General features: G+C 57.1%; 1 protein-coding gene across 1 annotated transcript; it reads left to right on the top strand.

Moving 5' to 3' along the window:
• Positions 1 to 1,072: 1,072 nt before the first annotated feature.
• Positions 1,073 to 21,399, top strand: MMD2 (monocyte to macrophage differentiation associated 2). The gene is made up of 7 exons (XM_074596599.1): positions 1,073 to 2,163; positions 15,111 to 15,192; positions 15,875 to 16,035; positions 16,132 to 16,206; positions 16,511 to 16,612; positions 17,199 to 17,268; positions 17,675 to 21,399. The coding sequence occupies exons 1-7, from the start codon at positions 2,117 to 2,119 to the stop codon at positions 17,876 to 17,878; spliced, it is 741 nt and encodes a 246-aa protein (XP_074452700.1). The 5' UTR covers positions 1,073 to 2,116; the 3' UTR covers positions 17,879 to 21,399.
• The last annotated feature ends 99 nt before the right edge of the window (positions 21,400 to 21,498 follow it).

Here is a 21,498-nt window from a genome sequence, read left to right as displayed (position 1 = left end):
ACATCACCACACCCCACCATCGGGCAGCCCCCAGCTGCCTGCGATTCTCTGGCCGCTGGGTTTGGAGGCAGCGCTGGGGCTGGAGCCATTCCCCAGCACCATGCGCAAGGCTTTGGTTGCCATAACAACTGGATTCAGGCTTCAAAAATAGTAACTTATTTTTCATTCAATTTGCCTTTTGCCCTCTGAGACGGATCTATTTCGGGACTGATGGTTCACTTCAGGTGTCCCTTGCCAGCACCCCCGGTGGCGGGCTGAGGGCTTCAGGGATGGGGGTTATTTTGTTAAATGCATTTTATCGCTGTTTTCTCTCCCTTCCCTGTTCAGACCCAGAGAAAGGTAAAGCAGGGCACGCGCATCATGAAATAGCCTTTGCCAAAGCCTTGGCTTCTAGAAGGCTGGGGAAGGAACTTGAAAAAAATCTTCCCGGCTAAGTGGCAGAGCGTGGGAGAGGTTTTTGGAGATGATCTCACTCTGCATCTGAGCTTGGACCTGTCGCTCTCAGCCAGGACTTGGCTGTCCCAGTTAAGCTGGGAAGGTCCTACCAAAGATGAGGCTTATTTTATTCCCCACATATCTCTTGAATCTCACTGTCACCAGCCTGGTCCCTGACAGCATCTTCCATCCACGAAGGGAGGCTGACCCTACTGCCAGGTCCCGGCATCAGGGAACTGGGGTGCTTCTTGTGTGTGTTGAGGACACTCCACAACGCAGCCTGCGCCCAGAGCATCACTCCTTTTGCATCCCCGGAGGAGATGAGCTGCTTTTGGAAGGGGTTGCAGAGGGTGCCAGGATTAATTCATGCCTTGGATTAAGGGACCCCTTAATTTTTTGTCTGTTTTGGCTTTTGGAAGATGTATGTGTGATTTGTTATGGAAATGGCCACATGATCCATTTGTGTCGAGGTGTCCTCGGCTGTTCCACCTTCCTCCCATCAATGTTTTTAGAGCATCAGCAAGGAGAGGTTGCACTGGGGAGACCAGGGCTCTCCTCTTCCATTTGCTGCTGGCCTTACGTCACTTTTCTTGTCCCTTAGCTGCTGGCCTGAAGGCTCCTGCAGTCTGTGGCACAGGGTGGGCAAAGATGTGGCCATCTGCCTGCAGACAAGCCCCCATCGTCATTTACAGCCCATCTTTGAGCTGCCCAACCTCAGATTTACGTTGGGATCTCACCTGCTAGAGCCTCCCTGGGTGACAGAGGGGTGAAGGCTCAGGATGGAGATGGGGTGAGGATCCTGGGGTCTCCAGTCCTTGCCTTGCTGTCATGCTGCTCCCTCCTTCTCCCGAGCAGGGAGGGATGGTGGGATGGACACCCCACAGTGATGGGGCTGGGGCAGAGCCATCCACCCCTGCCGGGGGCCCCTGGAAAATAAAGGAAAAAAAAAAACCCAAAACCAACCAAACAAAAAAAGCACACACAAAAAAGCATTAAAATCAAATAAATAAAAGCAAAGCCAGACAAAGCAACTCCCTGGGGAGGCCGGGGCGGGCTGGCCCTGCCCTGGGGCTGGCAGCGTGCGGGCAGGGACATCTCGGTGTCCCCTCCCGGAGGACCTTGCCGCGGGCAGCGTGGCCGGGGGAGCGGGCGGACAGCCTGCGCTCCCCCCCTCCCCCCCGCCATGCTTTAATCACATTTTCAATTCAAATCTGCTGCTATTTGATCCTCCGGGGGTGGCGGCGGGGGGGGGGATGTGTGTGTTGGTGGGGAATATTTTTAGCTGTGCTTAAAGCTGCCGGGGAGGCTGAGGGAGATCGTGCAGGTTGCTGTGGCCGGGCGGAGTTGGACGGGATCCCCCCCCTCCCCTCCCTTTTTTCTTCCTCCTCCTCCTCCTCCTTTTTGCAGATCTCAGGGCGGCAGCGGGGCTGGCTCCCCCCTCCCGGAGGTCGCCTTTGTTTTCCCGGTGTCGCTCTCCCGAGCAGCCGGGGGGGGCGGGAGGGGGCCGGGACCGGGCTGGGCTGGGCCGGCCCGGCCGCCCCTTCTCCTCCCCGCCCCGCCAGAGCCCGCGGAGTTGGTGCCGGTTCCCCCCGGGGCGGCACTTTCCCTCCCTCCCCTTCCCCAACCCCGGGGCTGAGCAGCCGCCGCCCCCCCCCCGGGACCCCCCCATGGCACTGCCGCGATGTTCGCGTCCCGGCTCCTGGATTTCCAGAAGACGCGCTACGCCAGGTAAAGCCGTCGGTGCGGCGGTCCCCGACCCCCGGGTGCTTGCGGAGCCCCTGCCCCTGCCCCTGCGGGGATGGAGCCCGAAGGGACCTTCAAAAGCTGCTGAGTGCCCCAAAGCCCAGGGCAGGTGTGGGCTCGGCTTTTGGGAGAAGGTTACATGTGCCTTTCTGCATCCCGAAGGGATCCTGAGCATCCTTGGCAGCCCTCGCTGCCTTCCGTTGGGTCTAACTTCACCCTTGTCTTCTTGCTGCTGGGGGATCAGGAGCCCAGCTCCCCGCAGGAACAGACCCCACCACCAGTCATGAACCCTCCGCAGAAGGACCGACGTTGCCTTGGGTTCTGCTGCACCCACCCCTCGGGGTGGCTCCCCCAGCCTGGACCTGGGGGCTCCACAGGGCTCCTATGGGATGCACCGGTGGTGGATTCTTTCCCCTCTCCGTGAAATGCCCAGGGAGGTTTTCCAGCAGCAGCAGGAACTTGTTTTAACAGCTCAGGTGTGTTAGGAAACCTCATGGCATTGCCCGTGGAGGGGGAAACCTGAGGACCACTGGGGACGGGTCAGAGGGCACTCGGCCATGCATGCTGCTGCGGGATCAGATGTGGCCTCGGCAGGGAGCTGGTGGGTGACGCGGGGACAGTGGCTGCCCGCAGCCCTCCGGCACGCTGGGTGGCCGAGGATGAGTCAGATTGCACAGCGTTGGGTGATGCATGGCCAGAGGGGGCTCAGGGGGGTGCCCAGTTTGTCACCAAGGACAGGCTTTGCTCCCAGCTCCCTGTGACTGTGGTGGGCATGTTTTTGTGGCTGTGCAGGGTCCCACAGGCTGGCACAGTTCCTGGGGGCATTCATCTCTGCTGCTGCCACTGTCAGACTCCCAGTGGTCCTGTTAAGAGTCAGATACCAGAGAAAAACTTGTCTGGAAAGGAGTGGTGATGGCATTTCTTGCCTGCTCCAGGCAGAAGCATCCCTGAGGGATGTTTGCCTGGGCTAAATCATCTCCCTCCCACCCCCCCCAAACCTTCAGCTCCTCTCCTCCCAGGCGTCCCATGGGGAAAATCCATACTTGCACCTCTAAAAGCTGCCTGAAACGTGGGCACCCTCTCAAAGACTATTTTGATGCTGTAGCTGCCTCCTGAGAACCTTTACCCGGGGGAGATGCAGGAGGTACCCAGCAGGTCTACACAATGCATTTGGTCCAAAACTCCTTGTGAAAGCTGAGAATTCAAACCTGTTTTTCCCAGCTGGCACACAGAGAACAGAGACAAGGGGAGATGGAGCCGAGAAAAGCTCTGTCCCCCCAGAGGAGGAAAACCATACCTTTACCCCACAGCAGGGTGTGGAGGCTCTCTGGGAGCCGAGCAGCAGAGCAGGGGCTGTCCCCCACCTCATTCATCCCCCAGCAGAACCCATGTGCCAGCCTGTTGCTTGATTGTTGCTTGATTTATCCAAAATTATCAGACTTTGTTGTTGTCCTTTCTGGAGACAACTTGTTAAATGGGGATGAGGTGTGACAGAGTGCCTTGCAGGGACAGAGCCCATGTGTGGGGCAGGTCTGCAGGGCATCCTCCACCTCCCACTGGGTTCCAGGGCTGGACGGGGAGCAGGAGGAGATGGGTGCTCCCTTGGCTTTCACCTCAAGGCGATCACCAGCACGAGATGCTAACCCAGAGCTGCCTACATCACCGCAGAGATCCGCTTAGCCCAGTGCTTAAAAATAACAGTTGGCTAATCCCCGTCCCCCCCGCGCTCCGTGCACACCAGCTCTCCTCTCCACAAAAATGCTCTGCCGTGGCATATCCCCAAAGAGACCCTGAAAGCTACTCCTTTTTTTTTTTTTTTTTTTTTGTGATGGAGATGCTCTGTCGGCTTCCCTGGGCTGCAAGTAACTGGGACTGGGCTCTGCAACAGGGACTGGTGTGAGCAGGAGCCACAGGGCTCACGGTGACACATACCCTTCAAGGCATCAGAAGTATCTTGTGATGCACCCTCTTCTCAGAGGATGAAAAAGGCTTCCTTGTGGCCTTCCTTGGGAAAAAAAAAAAAAAAAAAATCAGAAAGTTTTCCTTGTGGTGGAAGAGCCTGGAACAGCTTCGTTTTTAATGTCATTTTATCTAATTTTGAGTGAGGACCAAGAAAGGAGGAACTTGGCCATCAATACAGCCGCCAAAAGGAATAAATAAAAACCAGCGCGGTGATGAAAGACCTGTTGTGTGAAAGCTGCAGCAAAGGCACCGGGCTTTGAACAAAGAGATAAAAGGCAGCAATCAATGCAGGAGCATTTTGTGAACTGCCAGGAGAAAACCTGGGGCTGGAGGGGCACGGGGACGTCCCCGAATCCTTCACGGCTGGGCTTCGGAGACAGAGCATCGTGGCTGGGGTGGAGGGGAAGAAAGCAAGTTGGGGGGGGGGGCTGTCGCCGTGGTGGGAATAGGGACGCACAGCAATGCTGTTTGAGCAGGTTGTGGTTATAAGTGAGGCTGTCGGTGGTTTCTGCTCTGCTGCGGGGTCCAGGAGGCTCTTCCATCGTCTGCCACCGTGGGGAAAGGGAGTTACGGTGTGCTGTTGCCGCAAGGCTTTCCCTGACAGCCTGCGTCATGGCGAGCGCCATCCACCTCCTGCCCGACAGGCCAAATCCAGCCACGACGCCGGCAGCAGCGTGCAGTTACAGGGGGCAAGCAGGTGTGATTCCTCCTGCTTTATCCAACCATCAGGTAGTTATTCCCCCATTCTCGCTCCACCCTTTCCTTTCCTCCTCCACCGAATCGGTGCTGGTTTCCCCCCAGCGCAACAGATGGGTGCAAAATCGCATCCTCATTGAGTGTCATCAGGCAGGTTACACCGAGCCAGTAACCAGTCCCTTCCTTACACCTCACTGATGGCTTTGACCCCGCTTTGGCCCACTTTTTCACTCAAACATGGTCCGGTGCCCCTTGCCCACATAGCTACCATGGGGCTGTGGCTCAGCCCCAATCTCCCTGCAGGGACACAAGATGCTTCCCGGACTTTGGCCATCCAGAGCCGTAATTGTAAGGAAACACGATTAAGCGGGGAGCTGCTGTATCTGGCTGGCTTCAGCAGCTCCGGAGCAGCCATGGAGAGGGCTTTGCTGGGAGCTGCAGGCTGCGCAGGGCACTGAATCATCCTAATTAACTGATAGCAGTTCACGATTTGATTTGTTCATGTAAAAACCTCTAAATCTTATTGCGTTTGCTTGTCGTGCCCTGTGCAGAGTCACAAAGAGAAGCAGCCAGGAAAATCCACATTAATTTCTCAGCACAGAAACAGCAGGAGGTTAGGGAGAGCAGGGGCCTCTGTAGATGCGTGGTCCAGGCTTGTCCGCTCCTACCTGGTGTCCACGATGTAGATGTTGCCACCTCCTCAGTGGCACGAGGGGATGGAGATCTGAGCTCTACACTTGCTCAAAAGCAAATCCTCCAAGTCTGGAGAATGGCATCTGGGAAGACCTTCCTTGTTGCCCCCTGCACCTGTAATTACTGAGCAAGGAGACATTCACCTCCTCCAGCATCTCCAGGCAAGAGATGGAGAGGAGAACCAGCAGGAACAGGAGTGAGAGGAAACATTGGGGTGCTCAGACCCCACACGCAACAAAAGCAATGCCAGGCTGACAGCCTGAGCAGAGCTACCGCACTGGGGAGATCTGGTCCCTCTTTGCTTTGCGATGAAAGCACGAGCAGCCCTCACCTGCTCCCACACACACCGAGATGCTTTCCAAGAGCTCTGCTTCCCCCACAGCCCACGTGAGACGAAGCAGAGAGAAGGGAAACGCTTTCAGCATTGACATTGCAGCTCGGAGCTGCTCGAGAGGCTGGGGCTCCTCACCATGCAAACACCATCCCCATCCCACCATCCCCAGCAAGACCTGCCAGGCTGCCCCCAGCTGAGCAGATTCCCTTTCTGCAAATGGCAGTGCCTCCAAGAGATGTGGAGGCCCCCAAAATACCTAGGGAAAACCAAGATCACCTGATGTCAGTGACCAATTCCATACTGGTTGCTCTGTGGGGCCAGTTTGATTCAGATAGCCTCTTAAAATAGCACTGGTAGGATTAATCTCATGTAGGTTCAGAAGCCCAGGGTGCAGTTATCATTGGAGCCGGGTATTTGGAAGGCAATAAGTACTCAGAGTTGATGAACTGCCATCTTTTGTCATGGGGTTTTCCCCTCATACTGCCCCTTTCCTTCCTTTGGGAGAGTCGGGGGACCCAGCAGGACAGGCTGAGGTGGGGGATCACCACACTGGAGACACACAGCAGTTGGCAAGCCAAGTGCCATGCTTTTGGGGGAAGAATAGTCTTTTGGCCGCCCGGGAAGCGGATGCCTGATGGTCTTTTCCCTCCTTCAGCTGGTGTTGGATATCAGCCTGATGTGATTCCTTGGCACAGCTCACTATGGCCAGCTTCATGAGGAAGCGGCCAACACGATGCACGAGAAATTCAAGCCACTGCCCAGCGCGGCAGGTCAGTGGATGCGAGAAACAGGGCTCTGCCAGGATTGCTCCCAGGCTCGTCTTCCCCTCCGCCTCCCTTCCCACGCACCCAGCTCCACAGCTGGACAAAGCCATGCGAACCAGCTAGAACTCCTATGGAAGGGAAGGGAAAAGAGCACAACTGTTCTTTCAGTTCATTGCTCTTGCAGGGTGCTTGGCTGCAGCTGCAAAAGGAGGTTGGGTGCCCAGAGAGATGCTGCAAGGGGATGGACGGCCAGAGCAGGGGCTGAGCAAGGCCGAGGAGATACGACCAAACACGTGCACAGGAGCCCCTTCGGGGTTCTCCAGGTGAAATTGAACCTCAACATTTTCATGCAGTGAAAATCCAGAGTCCGATGGGCTCGATGTGATACACTACAACTTCTCACGATAGCATGGAACTACAAGCATCATGCTCCCGGTGTTTGCTTCAGGTGCCGCTTAGCTGGGCTGAGCCGCACTGACCTTCAGGAGAGTTTGGGTCCACGTCTGTGATCCTGTTCAAGTTCACAGTCCGGGCTGTGCCTCGGCTGCTGCCGAGGAAAGGATTTTGTGCAGCGAGAGATCAGCAGGTCAGGGGCAAGGAGTTTCCCTCCTCTGCTGTGCTCAGCAGCACTGGCTGGTACCGCAGCAGCAGACGCAGCCCTGCTCTCTGTTGGTAATGATACTAATTGAAATCCTGGTATCCACTCGCCTGGCTGGTGAAACGCCTAACATTCCTCCTGTGCATTCATTGTCCAGAGGCATTTGCTGAATTTACAGGTATCATTTGTACTTCAGTAGCATCCAGGAATCCCCAGTGAGGGCCAGGCTCTCTCTGTCTCTCAGGGAATGCTATAGGGAAACCTTATGGACCTGAGAAACCATGACCTGCTCCCATAATGTCACGGCAGAAGCTGGGTCTCCAAAGAGCTGGTGGCAGCTGGGGTCAGAGACTGGGAAGGCTCCAGCCCCCAAAACTGCCCAAATCCTCTGCCAGCAGGCAGAGGGTTGTGCTCAGTCCTGCCCACCTGAGGCTGTCCCAGAGTTTAAGCCGGCAGAGCCAGCTCAGGACTTATCCCACTAACTTCTGTGCTCAGGCCAATGCAGGCAAGGCAGTGAGGAACACGCACAATGACTTTCCAAAGAGGCAAATAGTGAATAATAAAGAATTTTCAGTTCTGGAAACAGTCCTCCTAACATTCACAAAACACCTGGGACATCAGAGTCATTTTGTGACTAATCAGCTGTTGTTGGAGGTCTCACGAGTACCAAATGAAACAAGAAGTCCCAGCTCAGAAAGTAATTTGGGAAACACTCACCAATCCCATCTGTTGTGAATAAACAAACAGCTCTGCTGTAGTTGCAGGGTCATGAATTGCCTTGGAAGAGTTTGAGATACCGTCTACATAAAGAGCAGAGATCCTGCTGGACAGAAAAACAAATATCCCTGCAGAGAGGATGGGAACGCGGACAGTTGTAACCCTGCTGGGAATGACCTGCTGAGTTTCCACCCACCATCCAAGCCCTGCTAGATATATATAGGCTCTCATGGGTGCAGAAATGGTCCATGCCTGCACCCAGCCTGGCTTGGACCCTCCCGTGCTTCATCTCTGCTAGGGTGAGGAGCAAAGAACAGGAATTGGGCATACCCTTGGTGTGGTCCCTGGTGTGTTTGGGGAAATAACAGCAGCATATTGCCTCCCCCCGCCAGCCTCAGCCCCTCGTGTACCCACTGCTGTGGCAGCAGGATATGCTGGGGTCTTCCCTGTCCCTTCACAGGGGACATCTGTGCCTGCAGCTCAGGGCAGGTAGAGCATCGACATGGCTGAGCACACAGTCCCCATCCAGGAGCATCTCTAAGCCAGCAAGCGGACTTGTTTAGCATTTCTCATGGCGTGCAGGCTATATAGTGCCAGGGGATGGTCTACAGCCAGCCCAGGGTGTTTCCACATGTCAGAGTGCTGGGAGCAAGCGACACTGGGAGGAGGGTAATCAGAGGTGATAAACGGGCACTCCATCTGCAGCCCCTTTTGACTTCCTTTGTGGAAGCAAGGCTTGCACCAGCGCCTTCTGGGCAGGTTACTCCAGAAATCTGGTGATCCGCTAATTTACCCATAAGAAAGGTTGAGAGATGCTGGTTTAGTTGAAAAGCCCTTCAGTTTGCTGCCTCGGTCTCTCCCCACCCAAGCTGCCAGCTCTTTGCACGGTGCCAGGAAGCAGCACAAAAGAAAATGCCGTGCCATCTTGCTGCTTCTCACGTGGGATGGACTGGAGTCAAAGGAGTATCCCACGGAGCAGGCTTCTCCTGGCTGTCCCTTCTCCCCAGCCCAGGGAGCCGACCCGCGAGTTTACAGCACGCACGGCTCAGCTTTCCAAACCAGGAGTGCCATATGTTCGCGTAGGAGCATGCAAGCGCTGAGGAACAGGCATGGAAATAGAGGTTTGAGCTCCTAACGGGGTGCCGCGCAGCCGTACACATGCCGGTGTGGGTGGCTCTGCAGATGGCAACGCTGGGCAGCATCAGCCTGAGCCTTCGCATCTCTGCTTCCCAGTGGCAAATTCTCCCGTGTCAACGGGTAGGAAGGAAAAGCTGGATTTCTCCTGTGCTCCTGGGCTGGATAAAGCAACTTTATAGTACTGCAGAGTCTGGGGGCTCCGCACGAGGAGCTGCAACCATGGGGAGAGAGAGGAGGGCTGCTGAGCCTTTCCCACATCATGGAGTTGCAGAATTTGTCCTGCACTTGAGGAGGGGGGATGGGGGGTGGGGGTGGCTGAGCACATCTCTGTGGTCCTGATCTGTCTCCTGCATCCTGGCATCCTGTCCCATAAGCGCTCGGGGCCCTGCAGCACACCGTCACACGCAGCTCCCTGGGACTGAGCTAATTAGGAGCCGCGGAGGAGCTCAAGGGGATGAAGCCTCTTAGCAGGGGCTGCAGCTGGAGCATTACCGGATTACGGGTCAGAAGCTGAGCACACGCCAAGCCCCAGCTTACAGGGGTGCGTCCGCAGCCGCTCACACGTGAGCACAAGCCTGGGGACCAAGCCCTGGCATCTGCACTGGGCATGCAGCCACAGGGCTCATTAGGGCAAACCCAGAGCACGCACCGTAGAGGCATCTGGGGCCAGTCTGCCCTGCAGGGACACATCTGCTCTGTCACCGTCACTTCGGGCATCACAACACTTGCTCTGCCAAGGGACAACCCAAAGGGCCCCAGCAGGACTTACCACCACCGCTGGTCAGCATCCAACTATCTCTGTTGTAGAAGTCCAGGTTGGAAGGAACCTCAGGATCGTCTGGTCCAACCTTTCTTGGCAAAAGCACGGTCCAGAGAAGGTGGCCCATGACCTGTACAGCTGAATCTTAGAAGTGTCCAATGATGCGGAATCCACCACTTCCCTGGGGAGATTATTCCAATGGGTGATTGTTCTCGTGGTGAAAAATTTTCCTTTTGTGTCCAATTGGAATCTCGCCAGGAGTAATTTGTATCCATTACCCCTTGCCTTCTCCTCGTGACTCCTTGTAAAAAGGGAGTCTCCATCTCCTTTGTAACCACCCTTTAAACACTGGAACATGGTGATAATGTCTCCCTCAAGCCTTTTTCTCCTCGAGGCTGAACCTTATCTTTCCTCTGTGACAAGAGGCCACCATCAGGATACAATCCTTCAACAGCTCCTCTGTTACTTAAAAGCCAGCTGTGGCACCCAGTCACAAGGGGAAATCTTCTGATTTTGCAGCCAAATCTCCAGGAAGCCGCCCAGCAGGGAACACAGCCTGGAAACAACCCAGCTCCCTGGGCAGGAGAGTGGATGCACAGCAAACCAGCACCCTGTCTCCAACAACATGAGGCCAGATGCTGAGCAAGCCCAGCCCTTTTATAAGCTGTTCACAGGTGAAACCTGTAGAGATCAGCTGGTCTGGGGAGATTCACATCACCTGGGAGCAACCCTGAATACGCCGGCTGCTCCTTCGTCCCCACAGTGCCACAACACGGCTCCAGCATTTAGTGTTTCACGGGTGGTGAAGGGGACGTGGTGACTCTTCAAGTGTCACAGCCGTGGCCACGGCCTCAGCGATGCGCAGATACACAGCCATGTGTCATGTATATAGCCTGGTTTATAGCAGGGTTGGGGGTGTCAGGTGTTGGACCGGCTTCTTGCAAGAGCAGGGATGAGCTGCTCAATGGCAGTAGAGGCAATCCCCCAGCTCGCACCTCCCCGTCCGTGTTTCAGTGGTGATTTTACACCCTCCCCATGTTATCCTTCCACCAGCTTGCCTAAAGGATGTCAAAAATATCATCCTCACTTGGAGAGGGAGATGAAGTGATGTGGCAGAGGCTGGCCAGAGAGTCAGTGTCGAAGGCAGGACTAAACCCCACCTTTTCCAAATGGCACCCTGGCCTGGGTCTCCATTGGGGCTGTTCCCCCCCCCCCCCCCGGTGTATGTAGGGGACAGCATTCCTGCAAAGTGTCCCACAGCTCTGCCCGTGTGAGTGCGTGGTGCCCATGGAGTGGCCAATGCACCTTGCCTTGGTGCCCTCAGAAGAGCTCGGATGCTCCAACGCTCACACATGAGCCATCCCGAGGAATAATGTAATTTAATCCCCTTCTTCTCCCCCACCCTGGCAAAGCAAGAGCCAGGCAGGTCTGCCTGATTTTTGAGGTCAGAACTTTGTTCTTGGATAAAAGTCTTTGAAAAACTCAAAAAAAACCACCCCAAAGCCACAAAAAAAAAAAAAAAAAAAACCCAACCAAAAAACAAACCAGAGTGGGAGAAAGAGAAGGAGAAAGGAACAAGCCTGGGAAGGCAGCTCTGCACTTTGCCTCGGCTGCCTGGGACAAGGGGCTCTTTGTTTCCCCGGCCGGAGCCTGCTGCACTGGCCCTTTTCAGTCTCCCTCCCTGGGAAAGGGGCCAGGGAGAAGCAGGCACAAGCCGGGCAGGCAAAAAGCCCGGGGCTGCAGTGAATAACCCCTGCTCGGACGCCCATCTTCATACAGCCGGTGTGACCAGCGTCTGCCAGGAATGGGACTGAGAGAAAAAGTTGCTCGGGAGCCCCGCGGGTCTCTGCTTCCCATGCAGCATCCTTAGAAAATGAACGTGCTCGTGTTGCTACCGTGCAGGTTTTGAACTTTTCTGTGTCTCTTGGGCTTTGCAATCCCAAAGCACCTGCTAAAATGCCTTGCAGCACCCAGACGGTGTGTCATCACCTGCCCGCGGCTTCCCGGACCGGCCCTGTCGAGCGAGACACATCACTGCAGCTTCCCTGGGTCCCTGGGCAGGTGGCAGCATACGCTGGAGGCTGTTGGGGACAAGCCATTGTCGTCTCCTCCCACCCCAGGGACACCGCCAGCGTGTCCCCAGGCATATGGGTGCAATGACACGGAGCTGGCGATGATCGTGCATTCAGCCGGCCGGGCTGAAGTCAAGGAGACTTGTTGCAGGGATCAGATCTCAGTCTGGGGAGGTGTTTCTCTTCTTCTCCTTATTTTCTTGCATTGAAAAACCCCAGAGCTCTGCCTGGCTGCCAGCAATTCCCCTTCTCCCGACCCCAGTCGCAGAGAGCCGCGGCTGGGAATCACGCCGCAGCCACCCCTGGGGCTCTCGGCTGCTCTGGGCTTTCATTAGCTCTAATGAGAGTGGTGGGTGCCCTCTCCAAGCGTGTCCATCCATCTGTCCGGGCTGCAGCTCAGGTTTGAGCTTGGTTTTGCTCACCGGTATGGCAACTTTCTGCAGGCTGGGAATGATGCAGGGCTCCCCATGTCCTGTCCCACACCCACGACGACGTGAGCTGGATGGATGCTTGCCATCCCAGGGTGGTCTGGGAGGGAGATGCAGTCCCAGGAGAGAAGAGAAGGTGGGGAAACGGCCTCTCTGGGGAGCAAGATGCTGCAGGGCAGCCAGGGACTCGTCCTGCCCTGCCAGGAGAAGCGCAAACTCCGGCTGCTCCCATGCTTGTTTGCACAGCTCTTCTCCTGAGCACCAAAGTGTGCCCAACTAGCCCCAAACTGCAACGCTGGCCGCTCCGGGAGGGCCCGGCTGTGCCCAGGCTGGCCCAGCACTTTGCAGCCAGGTCCCGCATTCACGATGCTCTATTTCCCGTCCTTCACAGGGTGATGCTTAATGGAAAGCAGGGCAGGAAAACAAGAGCAATCTCTCCCCAGGTCAAAAAAAAGAAAGATCCTCCTCAAGACTATTTCTCCCTGTGGGAAAAGCAGGTGTTTGCAGCGTGCCACCGCTTTGGGCTTCAGGGACACGCATGCTGTTTGACCTCATCCCGCAGGGATGGCAGGGGTGGCCCTTCCTGGCCTCTCCATCCCTGTACCAGAGCTAGGGGGGATGTTTGCACCCCAGAGATCCCTTCCCAAAGGGTCCAGGTGCCCCTCGGTCCCCGTGGGGGGGCTGTGGGAACCGGCCCCGTCGCTGCTCCCTGTTACTGCTCTGAACAGCAACCGCCAGAACAGAGGGGAGACGGTGCAGGGCTTTGTTAAAACAAATAAATTAAAGGAAAAGGCCTTGTGCATGTTTCCTCAGCAACCGCGACGTCACGAGGGATGTCTGGCCTTCCCACCCCCCCCTGCTGCCTTATTATTAAAAGGGAAAAGAAAGGAAAGCAGAAAGCAAAGGGGAGCTGGGGACAGTCTCCTGGCAACGCTGGGGACAGTAATGTCCTCCTGCCAGGGGGACATGGCTCCGGCGCGGGGAGCCTGGCCAGCCCTCGTGGCCGGAGCGGTGGGATGGGGAGGGCATCCCTGGTACCACCTGGGATGGAGGCAATGGCACGCCGGGCACAGCCGTGTCCCCCGGGATGCCGGGCTGCTTCCCTGCCATGCAGCCTTGCTAAGCCCTGATTTACCCAGCATGGGTCCTCGATTTGCAGAGTGGTAGGAGCTTAATCCCCTCCACTTCCCCCTCTTAATTCACGACATTTTTGGGTCATAATGACCACGCTTCTTCCCGCAGCGCCAGGGCAGGGCTGGGGACAGGGTCCCTGCGTGGGTTGTCACCGCAGCCTGCTGGGGAACGCCTCGCATGCCCGAGCCTGCTGCGGCCACGCTCCCCCCCATGCTCAAACCCGTGTTCTTTGAGATATTTAATCCATCCTGGCTCACTTTTAATAGCAGGGAGTGACTCAGGCGGTGGGGCTGAGCAGGCAGGAGATGGCAGAGGAGTACATGCGGGCGTGGGTGGCTCAGGGACGGGGAGAGGGGACTTTTGGTGCCTTTCGCTGTGCCCCGAGCCGAGGGGTCACCCTGCGCCCAGCAGCAAGGTCCTGCCGGCCCCCGAGCCCCCTCGCCGGGCGCCGCTGAGCTGTGAAACGCGCTGCAGATGGTGCCGGAGCCGAGAGCAAACAGGGTCAGAAAGCAATTAGCCCAGGTCCTGCCAGGCAGCCCCACCGGCGCCCGCTCGGCTCGGCCGCCCTGACCTGAGCCGCAGCAGAAAAGGTCTTTAAACCCCTGATTACCAGGAGCAGGCAGGGAAGGATCGCTATCTCCTTGCCTGTTCCTTATTTCCTTTTGCTAAGCCTCCGCTGCCGGGCCCTGCCAGAAGAGGATGCTGAGCAAGGCTTTGCTCCAACCTGTTACCACGGATGCACATTTAATTTGCCTCTTAATACCGTGTCACGTACCAAGCAGTGGACTAGCCAAGCCTGACACTATTTTTTATTGCTGTGTGTTGATCCGACAGGGGAAATCGATACGTTCCTCCAAACGCCAAGAGCAAGCTGATACCTCAGACCAAGAGAAACAGAAATAAAGTTACAGGTTTCCAAGGGAGCGCGGTGGGGTTTCCACTGGCACCACACGTGGCCCTTGTGGGTAGGGGGGAGCTGCAGGTGGTACCCAGAAACCAAAGGCATCATGGGGATACCCTTGTCGGAGCCGGGCACGCTGCTGTGACATGAGGGTGTCACCACTGGATGGGTCATGGACGCGCAGCCACATGCCGCCTTCTCCACTGCCAGGGCTGTGCTGGTCCCTTTTCTCTGGGGCGGATGGGCTGTAATTAGATCGTGTCGTTACGTGGTGTCTGAGTTTTTCCGCCTGTGACATGAAGGTGGTGTGAGGTGCCGGTGTCACAAGAGCAGGCAGGCAGACATGCTGCTGACTGTCACCTGTGCCCCATGCTGGGACAGGTCGGGAGATGCTCCATACCTTATCGATCCATCCTTGCAGCAGCTTCCCCTGCATCCTTCCCACCACTGCCCTCTCCTGCCCGCAGCAGCAGGCAGAGCTGGCTCCTGCCCTCTGGTCTCCAAGCGCCTTCAGCCTGAGCCGTAGCTGAACAAGACCTGGGGTCCTGGCATTTGGGGCCAGCCAGACGGACAAGCTGTCCCCAGTGTGGGGTCACTTCTGCAGGGGCAGCTGGAGCAAAGCTGAGGTGGGGCTCCACGCTGGGGCTGGTGGGTGTCCCTGTGCAGACCCCTCCCAAAAGGCTTTCCCCCAAACCCCATCCCCTGAGCGTGTTTCTCCCCGTCCTTCTCGCTGCAGGTTTATGAATCACCGTGTCCCGTCCAACTGCAGGTACCAGCCGACGGAGTACGAGCACGCGGCAAACTGTGCCACCCACGCAGTGAGTCCCTGTCTCTGTCCCAGGGTGAGGGAGGATGGTGCTCAGGTCTCTGGGGATCCCCTGAGGAACCTCAAGGAACACCTGAAAATGTCTGTGTTCAGCCCTGGAGCAGCTCCTGAGGGTCTCGGGGCTGTGATGAGGCAGATGTGCCCCAGGTGCTGCCGGGGAGCAGGGATGCTCTCCCTCCTTCTGCCCTGGGAAGCTGGTGTGCATCTCCCTCGCTCTCACTCACCGTGGTCCCTTGTCCCTGGGGAAGCCAGCCGTGAGCTTAGTGGAGCAGGAATACTTTGCAAAGCTCCCTGAAAATGGAGTGTTTTTCACAGCAGGAATGGTGACAGGTGCCCTATGGGGCTGCCTACGTGGTGGCAGGAGCAAGCGCTCCCCACATCAGGGTTTCCCTCAGGAGCTGGCAGCTCTCACTCCAAGCCCTGGGAGATGACTCGGAGGTAGCCATCCTCCTTGTGCCTTCCTCCTCCTCCCTGTCTCCACCTGGAGAAGCTATTTTGGAGCTGCACCACGCAGGGAGAGACCCTCCTGGCTGGTGTGGGTGGCCCGTCTGCCCCTTATGGGTGGTAGCTTTGAGCAGAAGCCAAAGAAACACCTAAAAGGAAAAGCAGAGACTGTATTGTAGCTGCTCCATGGAAACCCAGAAGTCAAAACCAGGTTTGCATCTCCCTTCCAGTTCTGGATCCTTCCCAGCATCCTTGGCAGCTCCATCCTCTACATCCTCTCCGACGACCAGTGGGAAACCATCTCAGCCTGGATCTATGGCTTGGGCTTGTCCAGCCTCTTCATCGTCTCCACCATCTTCCACACCATCTCCTGGAAGAAGAGGCACCTCAGGTACCAGCCCTGATTGCCTGGGGCTCGGGAAGGGGGAGAGGGTCCGGAGGCCCCCGGTGCCGCAGGCTGTGACCCGTCTGGCTGTCTGTCCCGCAGGACTGTGGAGCACTGCTTGCACATGTTCGACAGGATGGTGATCTACTTCTTCATCGCGGCATCATACGCTCCCTGGTGAGTTACCGGTGGGTGGGAGCTGTTGCTTGGCCCCACTAGAGGGGAGAAAATCAGCCCAGCTCCAACAAATAAGGTTTCCCTCTCCGGCTTTGGCTCTGCTGGAGGCTGTACCCTACCCCTTTTCACAAAACTTTCCTATCCTATAGATTTCAACCCCTTTAAGTTGAAGTGACAAGTTGGGAGGACCTTTTGGTGGGACAGCCATGGGGGTGAAGGCAGCATTTCCCTGGCACCTCGCTGCCCGCAGCCAGGACCGGGGTGCTGCCCTAGACCCACCTCACTGCAGACCTGGCTCTTGCAGGCTGAACCTGCGGGAGTTGGGTCCCTGGGCCTCCCACATGCGCTGGATCATCTGGATCATGGCATCCATCGGGACCGTGTATGTTTTCTTCTTCCATGAACGGTGAGTGCCTTTTCCTGGCCCCGCGATGGTGGGTCTCGCAGAGCCCAGCTCAGCTCTGCCAGCTCCTCTTAATGCCCTGACAATAGTTGAGCTGCAGGGGAGAGCAAGAAGAATGGAGGTAGCTAGCTAGATGGGTACAGGGTCCCTGGGAAGCCTCCTGGTCAACTGACAGTGGAGAACTTCCTTGGACCACATTCTTCCCCATCCGCACCCTGGTTTTAGAAGCTTTGGTGGCAGGGATGTGGGAGGAGGGATGCGGGACAAGAGACGTGGGAGCAAGGAGTGCTGCCATGAGTTGCTTCTTCCACATGGTGGCACCAAATAGAAAGCAAAAGGCCCCAGATGGCTCCCTGAAGCCCCAAGCGCCTGGCCCTGAGCTCGCAGCTCCCTAAGCCAAGGTGGGGGTCCATCACCCCTGGAGAAGGGTGCCACCCCACCGCTGTGGTGTGGCTCGCACATGAGGACATGGGACCCGCCGTGATGGCACCTCCTTCCCTTTTCCTATAGCATGGCAGTGGACATTACACACATAAAACTCAATGCTCCCTCTGTACCTGCCTCCAAGCAGCTTCTCTATCCGTTGCAGGTACAAGCTGGTGGAGCTGGTGTGCTACGTTATCATGGGCTTCTTCCCTGCCTTGGTCATTCTCTCCATGGTAAGCCACTGCTGGAAAGCACGTGGGCTCAGCGCGAGGGACAATTCCCAGTGGGGCTAGTTTGTCTCTGGTGGGTTGGCGGAGTCCAGGGTGTGTGATGGATAAAGCCATGCCCAAATACGATGTGGCCTGGCTTGGTTTTGCAAGTCCTTTGGGTGCCCAGCAGATACCACGTGCATCTCCAGCAGACCTCTTGCCTGGGCTCCATTGGGTTGAAACCCTCCCAGCAAAGCCGGGCTGCTGGGCCCCCGCTGCCTTGCTGGAGGGGAGGGTGCAGCAGAAAGCAGAGCCAGGGTCCTGCCTGCACCCTGCAGCTGGGACCATGCTTCTGACCTTGATGGAATGGTAGGAAAAGGGCAGGGACACCACGGCCACCACTGAGCCCTACCTCCCTGCTTGCTCCCAGCCCAACAGGGATGGCCTCCCAGAGCTGGTGGCCGGTGGACTCTCGTACTGCCTGGGCATGGTCTTCTTCAAAAGCGACGGCCGCATCCCCTTCGCCCATGCCATCTGGCACCTCTTCGTGGCCATCGGAGCTGGCATCCACTACTATGCCATTTGGAGGTACCTCTACCGGCCCGGCACACTGGAGGCTAAAACGTCTCGGTAGATGCCTTAAAGACATCACTTCCACCAACTGGCACGTGGGGACGTGGAGGGGAGCAGGGAGGCAGCCTGCACCATGCGATCCCCCCAAGCCACCCACTCGTCCCACAGCCAGCAGCCACCGGTGCCCTTCCTGCACAGACAGGAGATCCTGGAGGTTGATTTTAAACAGATTTTTCTTTTTTAACCTCGGGAACTGTTTATGTTTTTTAAGCAAAGGTTTCGTAACAGGGTGACCGACCACCGGGCTGCAGGCGATAGGGGAGCGACCGCTCACCAAGGGCTTGGGGAGGCCTCGCTCACCCGCCTGACCCCGAGCATCCTGCGGGAGCTGGGGACCTGGTCCCGCACACCCCTGGCTAGTGACGCCCTGGGTTAGGCTACCGGAGCACTTAGCAGGGGCCAGCCAGGGGACTGGAGGAGTTGGGATGGGGGGAGAGACGTGGAACCCCTGGGCTCCCTAGACAGGGAGTGGGACACATCGGCACCCCCACACCACCCGCTTGGCTCCTAAATGGTCCTAAGTCACATCAGCATTAACTGCCCCCTCCCAAGTTTTTGATGGGAAGGTCCAGAGTCAACAAAGCCTTACACGAGATTGAAACTTGAATCTCTTCCAGGGCTTCCCAGAACCCCTGAGCATTGGAAAACCCTTTCTCTAAGCCAGTATTAAATGCGCAACTTGGTATGTCCCTCCTGGATGGGCCCTTGAAGCCCCCATGGACATTTTGTCCCTGGGGCACGTTTTCCTCTTTGGTCCCAGTGCTGGCGGCAGCCCCGAAGCACGGCCCCATTCCCAGGCTCTGCCACACGCGTGCCTTCTCCTGATGGGGAGCAGAGCAGGGGGTCTGGCTCCCGGCATCCCCCTGGCTGGGGTCAGCCCATCCACACCAGGGGATTTACTTTCTCCTCCAAGGAGGGAAGCGAACCTCCTTGGACTGGGATCAAGGGGCTGCCTGCCTTCTCTGCTCCCATTCCATTGATGAGCCCCTCTTGCTCAGTAGCAGACTTAAACCTACTTTTGGGAGGATTTCCGACATTCCTGGGAATGCCACAGGGAAGGGATTCATCTGCGTGATGCTGGGAGGTGAGCTGTGATGGGGAGGTCCCAGTGATGCTTGGTTTTTAAACCCCTAACCACGGCTACACGGTGCTCTTCGAGGAAGGATAATGGGACATGGAGTGCCTGCCCAGCCACCAGGAGCAGCCCTGACGCTGCCGGAATGGGAAAACCACACCCAGTCCCACTCCCAAACATGCCGGCAGAGCTGCTGGAGCCGGGAGGGTCTGGTGTGTGCCGGGGTCTGTGCTGGGAGCCGGTGGCAGAGCGGCGCCGCTCTCAGCCCTTCCCCAGGAGCCCCCAAAGGCATCGATTTTCCATCACCTCTCTTCGGCCTCTTGATTAATCGCAGCTGCAGCAGTCTTGGCGTGACGTGGCAAGCGAAGGAGATTTACGGCCACTGTCCCGCATCTCCTGTTTCTCCGGCAGTGTGCCAAGGAGACGAGCTCCCGGCTCTGTCCCACCTCCCGCAGAGCTTAGGGTCCCCCCAGCGTGCGGCACCCCAGGACCGTCTCCCCAGGGCCGTGCCATTTTGCAGCAAATTACCAAAGAGAAAGCGTCCAGATACTCATCACCTCCTGACGCGGTGGCTGGGCTCACCGGGTCGGCAAAAAAATCCGGTGGGTTTTCACTTCCATAGGCAGAAGGTTCCTATAAAGAGCCCTGGGTGCTGCGCCCGGCCCCCCAGCCTGGCATGGGACTGTGGGGGGTGTGTGTGTCTCTGCCTGGGGCACCCCAAAACAGCCTTTGGGGTGGTGGGTGGTCCTAGGGACAGGGGGTGAGTGACCTGATGTGAGCCTGGTCTTTGCTGCTCCCTCTCCCAGGCCCCCACATCCCAGCCCTTGCTCCATCACCTACCGCAGATGGAGGGGCGGAGAGGGAGGAGCTGTGAGTAACCAGCAGTTGGTGGAGCACGTTTGGGGTTGGAATAGTGGGATATGGGGTCCCAGAGTGGGAGCTGCCATTTTTGCTGTCTGGCAGGTCATTACCTTTCTCCGTGCCTCAGTTTCCCCATCTATAAAATGGGGGTGAAGACACTGACCTACCTCACAGGGCTCATGTGAGGACCCCGTGAAGCACCTGGAGAACGACCAGTGCTTTACAAACACAGGCTTCAATTTTCACCGAGTTTAGGGGACCGGATTCCCAGAGCCACCGTGGGGCACGGTGACAACTGCAGCTCAGTGTGGCCAGGTCTCCCCGCCTCCATCACTAAATCCCATGGGGGAACCACCCTGGGGACAGCCCGTGCACACAGCAGTCCCAGCTGCTGGGCCAACGTCCCCGGGCAGGGGCTGACGACACCCAGGGACAACCATCGTGTTTTATCCAGTCTTCATCCCAGGGGATTTATCTCGGAAGCCAGTGGGGCTTTCAGCCCTAAATCCATCCCGGGTGCTCCCGAGGCACAGGGAGGTGCCAGAAGGACCTTTCTGAGGCCACTTCATCTCAGCTCCCTGCTGAAAACCCAGGGCAGGGCAGATGCCCGGGTGGGAATGGGTGACCGGGCTCTGTTGGGGACATTGCCACCCTGCCTTGGGCCTGGATTTGCTGGGGGGGCTCCTCTGTAATTGAGAAGTGCCCTCTCCTCTCTTGCTTCCCAAATCCTTCCCTTGCAAAGCAGGGTGGGAGGCACAGAGCAGGTTATCGGATTAGTCCTCCTATTTTATACTAATTTTAAATGACTCGTAACATTCAGGGTGTCTGCGGAGGAGGGTTTGGGGGAACTTTTTAGCATCTCGTGTTTTTCACCGTCCGTTCTTGTTCAATCAGTATTTTCTATTTAACACAGTACTGGGTCAAATTAAAAACAAACGTAAGGAAGATAACGCTAGTGAATGCTGTTTTCTGTGGAGTAGGATTGAAATAAAACCTCAAGATACCTCACTATTGCCTGCTTGCTAAATCAAAATGAGTTTCCCTGCAGCATCTGGAAATAAACTCATTTTCTATCTGACTTGCCCCGCGTGGCATCGATTCCGGCTCAACCAGCTGCAGCGAGCCCCTGCTCACGGCGATGGAGCGCTGAGCACCGTCTCACCTCAGTGCACGGATGGCATTGCCATCTGCTGGCTCAGCTTGCCGGGGGCGGTGGGGGGGGCAGCGCTGCTTTGCCCTTCACACCAGCTGCATGGGGAAATTCGGGAGGTCGGGGACGGGTTGAGCTCCAAGCTGGAGTTTCCTTAAAAAAAAAAATAATAAATGGGTGAGGTGGCCGACGGCAGCCCTGCGCTTGGTGGCGCTGGCTGAAGGGCTTGCCAGTGTCTCGCCGAAGCGGTTTCAGCGTAAAGCCCTGCACGCCCGCTCTGGCCCTGCCATTTCCCCTCCTGTGGAGGCCGAGCGTGCAGGTGATACATGTTGAGCCCCCCCATGGCTGCCTCTGCTGAGGGCGGATGGATGCCAGGGCCAGGGAGGAGGCAAACTTGTGGCAGACCAAGCGGAGGGTCAGCACTGCTCGCCACACACCCCAGAGGGGGACATCCCCCCCCGCCATCACCCACCAGTTAACACCAGTCTCTCCCACGGGCACTGGCTCCTCTTGGAAAGGGAGAATTTGCTCCCCA

This window comes from Larus michahellis, chromosome 8 (assembly GCF_964199755.1).
Source record: "Larus michahellis chromosome 8, bLarMic1.1, whole genome shotgun sequence".
NCBI lineage: Eukaryota > Metazoa > Chordata > Aves > Charadriiformes > Laridae > Larus > Larus michahellis.
This window is presented reverse-complemented; position numbering and strand designations above follow the sequence as displayed.

What these genes read in the sequence shown, in the direction of transcription:
- MMD2 (XM_074596599.1), top strand. Translation starts at nt 2,117, where the DNA reads ATGTTCGCGTCCCGGCTCCTGGATTTCCAGAAGACGCGCTACGCCAG. An exon ending in GCGGCATCATACGCTCCCTG is followed by an intron (nt 16,207 to 16,510) that starts GTGAGTTACCGG and finishes TGGCTCTTGCAG; the next exon opens with GCTGAACCTGCGGGAGTTGG. An exon ending in GTTTTCTTCTTCCATGAACG is followed by an intron (nt 16,613 to 17,198) that starts GTGAGTGCCTTT and finishes TATCCGTTGCAG; the next exon opens with GTACAAGCTGGTGGAGCTGG.